This window comes from Pteropus vampyrus, unplaced genomic scaffold (assembly GCF_000151845.1).
Source record: "Pteropus vampyrus isolate Shadow unplaced genomic scaffold, Pvam_2.0 Scaffold43, whole genome shotgun sequence".
Classification (NCBI taxonomy): Eukaryota; Metazoa; Chordata; class Mammalia; order Chiroptera; family Pteropodidae; genus Pteropus; species Pteropus vampyrus.
In genome coordinates, this window is record NW_011888824.1 from 2,472,462 (window position 1) to 2,475,154 (window position 2,693).

The 2,693-nt window shown below is 40.8% G+C and overlaps 1 protein-coding gene across 1 annotated transcript in view; it reads right to left on the reverse strand.

The window, feature by feature from the left end:
• The window catches only part of LAMA2 (laminin subunit alpha 2), a 391,580-nt gene that overhangs the window by 187,052 nt on the left and 201,835 nt on the right, over positions 1–2,693 (reverse strand). The window contains exon 21 of the mRNA XM_023529836.1: positions 2,183–2,289. Coding sequence (XP_023385604.1) covers positions 2,183–2,289 — 107 coding nt within the window. The remainder of the gene's footprint in view (positions 1–2,182; positions 2,290–2,693) is intronic.

The window sequence follows — 2,693 nt, forward strand, 5'->3', positions numbered from 1 at the left end:
CTCAGGCCTGGTCATGCTTCTTCTAGTCAATGACTGATTACAGTAAAGTACTAGAACCTTTCTGTTCAAATCAGAATTCCTCTAATGGGCCAGTTTTCCTTGGGCATTTCCCATTGGCCTGGTCAAGAATTTGGGATTTTGGCGGAATGCCTAAATGTGGCTTTTCTACCCGATCTTTCCTTCTCTCTCGCTTTCACATAGTCAGACCTGCACTGCAGCAGAAGTCTCCCTGCATACTATGCTCTTTCCCGCTTCATCCTTCATAGGCATTTTTCCTGTTAAATCTTTTGCCTTTTGCCTCTTGGAAAATCCAAACAGATGTAAACCCTAGGAAGTGGGTCCTACTAGAGATGAAGAAGCTGAATTACAGAAAGATTTAAGGAACTGTTTCATAGCTCGGAAGTGGTGAGGCTGGAATCTGACTTGAGGCCATTTGAAATGAGAACCAGTTTTCTTAAAATGTCGATAAGGAGGCAAGAAATAGAACCTGCTTTTTTCCCCCTTAACCTTTTATTTCATTCTCACTCTCTCTTCTATTCTCTGCCCTCGACTCTCCCACAGGCTCTAATTATACACTGGCAAGTCTTGTCTCCTGTTACTCTTCCCTCTTCCCTTCTTCTCTCTCTTCTAGCATTTGTTTTGTTTTGCCTTGAGAAGAGGAAACAAATTTTTGTGGTAGAAAACATGCTTCCTTACTTTGTGTATGTTGTACATTTACAGTGTACAAAAATGTTTTTCTTGTGCCCGTTGATCCTAGAGCAAAATTATGTGGAAACGTAACACAATCATTAATTACAATTAAATATCAGGTCAATGGGCTGAATTTTCTTGGGAAGGTCACTTTTTTGCTAGATTTCTCTTCATATGTTCATTCATAGAAGTGAGTTTGCTCCAAATGATGCCTGAGGTTCCTTCTACTTATAAGAGTACAGGTTCCTATGCATAATTTTTTCTTTGTTTTCTCTATGTCCATGATTAGTGGGAACTTTTATCAACTGATGAAATTGAATATACTTTTGAAAACATATGGACAGTTATTTTTGAAAGGCAAGACTTCAATCAAGAAATGTCTAGATTTTGCATTTGCAGTTTGCACACTCAGCACCCATGATGTGGTAAATCGGCATCGGGGATGGTCAGCCGCAACACACGGAACACAACATGCAGAGGCAGAAGCCATGCAGCGCCTCTGGGATTACCGGAGTGGCAGGCCGATAGGCTCCCCGAGGGCACCCGCTGGAGCTGCTGGAACCCCACCTCTGGGGAGACCCCAGCACCGGACGCACTCTCCGTGGCTGCTCCTCCTGTCGGTGCGCCTGCCTGTTAAGGTTGCACTGTTTCCCTAAGAAGCCTGATTTACAGACACATCTTCCTGTAATATCACACTGCAGTGACACAGAGCCAACGGGATTGCAGTCACATAACACACAGAATCGTTTCTCTGGGTCCCACCACATAGTGGCCTTTAGAAGCCAACAGAAAAAAAAAAAAAAGAGCATATGATGTTATTGAAGAGACAGAAGCAGATGATATTTTCAGACTTCCTACAGAAAGGCCAGTTTGATGACATCTGAGAAATGCTTGCTTCGACTTAACAGTTTAGCACCCAAAATAATATTTACTACGTGACAGAGGTAGTCCAAATTCATCCACTCTCATGGAGAGGTCTCAAGGTCTTGCCATGCTGAAGGCAGGGCAATTTGTTCAAGAACAGACAGCAACAGATTTTGATTATTGTTTCACTTTAGCAAAATGATGTATCTAAAAACTAGCTTGTTTAGCTTCTCGGTTGAAAACTTTTAAGTAGAGTGCTCACTGGAACTAACTTTCCAGTGGACCTAGAACAAAGAGTATTATTATTATTCTGCCAAAAACATAAAGGCAAAGGAAAGATTATTTTACTCTCCACAGTCTGGGATTAAATTTGTATATTATTTGTTTCACAAACATCTGAAGTATAGTAAATACTACATAAATTCACTGCCAAGGAAATGAAGGTCGAATGCTAGCATACAGAAAATTTTGTTCTGTTTTGGGAAGCCATTGCAATGATCATAGTGACTTTACATGTACAGTTAGATGATCCTGAACCCTTCTCTCAGTATACTAAGGTGCATGTCATTGAAAGTTAATGAAAATTTTCAAGGACGAAGTAATTCATTGGTCAGCTCTTACTCCTTACCTTGCACTCATCACACCGCGGGCCCTGCACATTGGGTCTGCATTCACACTGTCCTGTCCTGGCGTGGCAAATCTCAGACAAGGAGCCATTGGCATTACAGCGACAAGCTGCAAAGAGAAGAGAGATCTGTGCCCGGGAAAAACTTCCTAATAGTCTTAATATGCTTATTAAATAATAATATACCTAATATGGTAAAATCGACAACTTGTAGAACACAGTGTTTTCTGACTTGCTAGATGATCTGTTAGGCATTCTGTCATTTGAGCCTACGACAATTCTACAAATTGTAAGATTAATTCACGTAAAGCTTTAGCACAGCACCTGGCACGTTATATACTATTGAGCTATTAATGTTATAATTATTATTCCAACCTCGAGAATGAAGACACTGAGATTCAGAGAAGCCATAACTTATACAAGGCCACGATTCATAAGTGGTATAGCTGAGTCCAGAACCTCAGTAACCTGACTCTAAGTGAAATGTTCTTTCCATCACTCCTACAGCTACTTC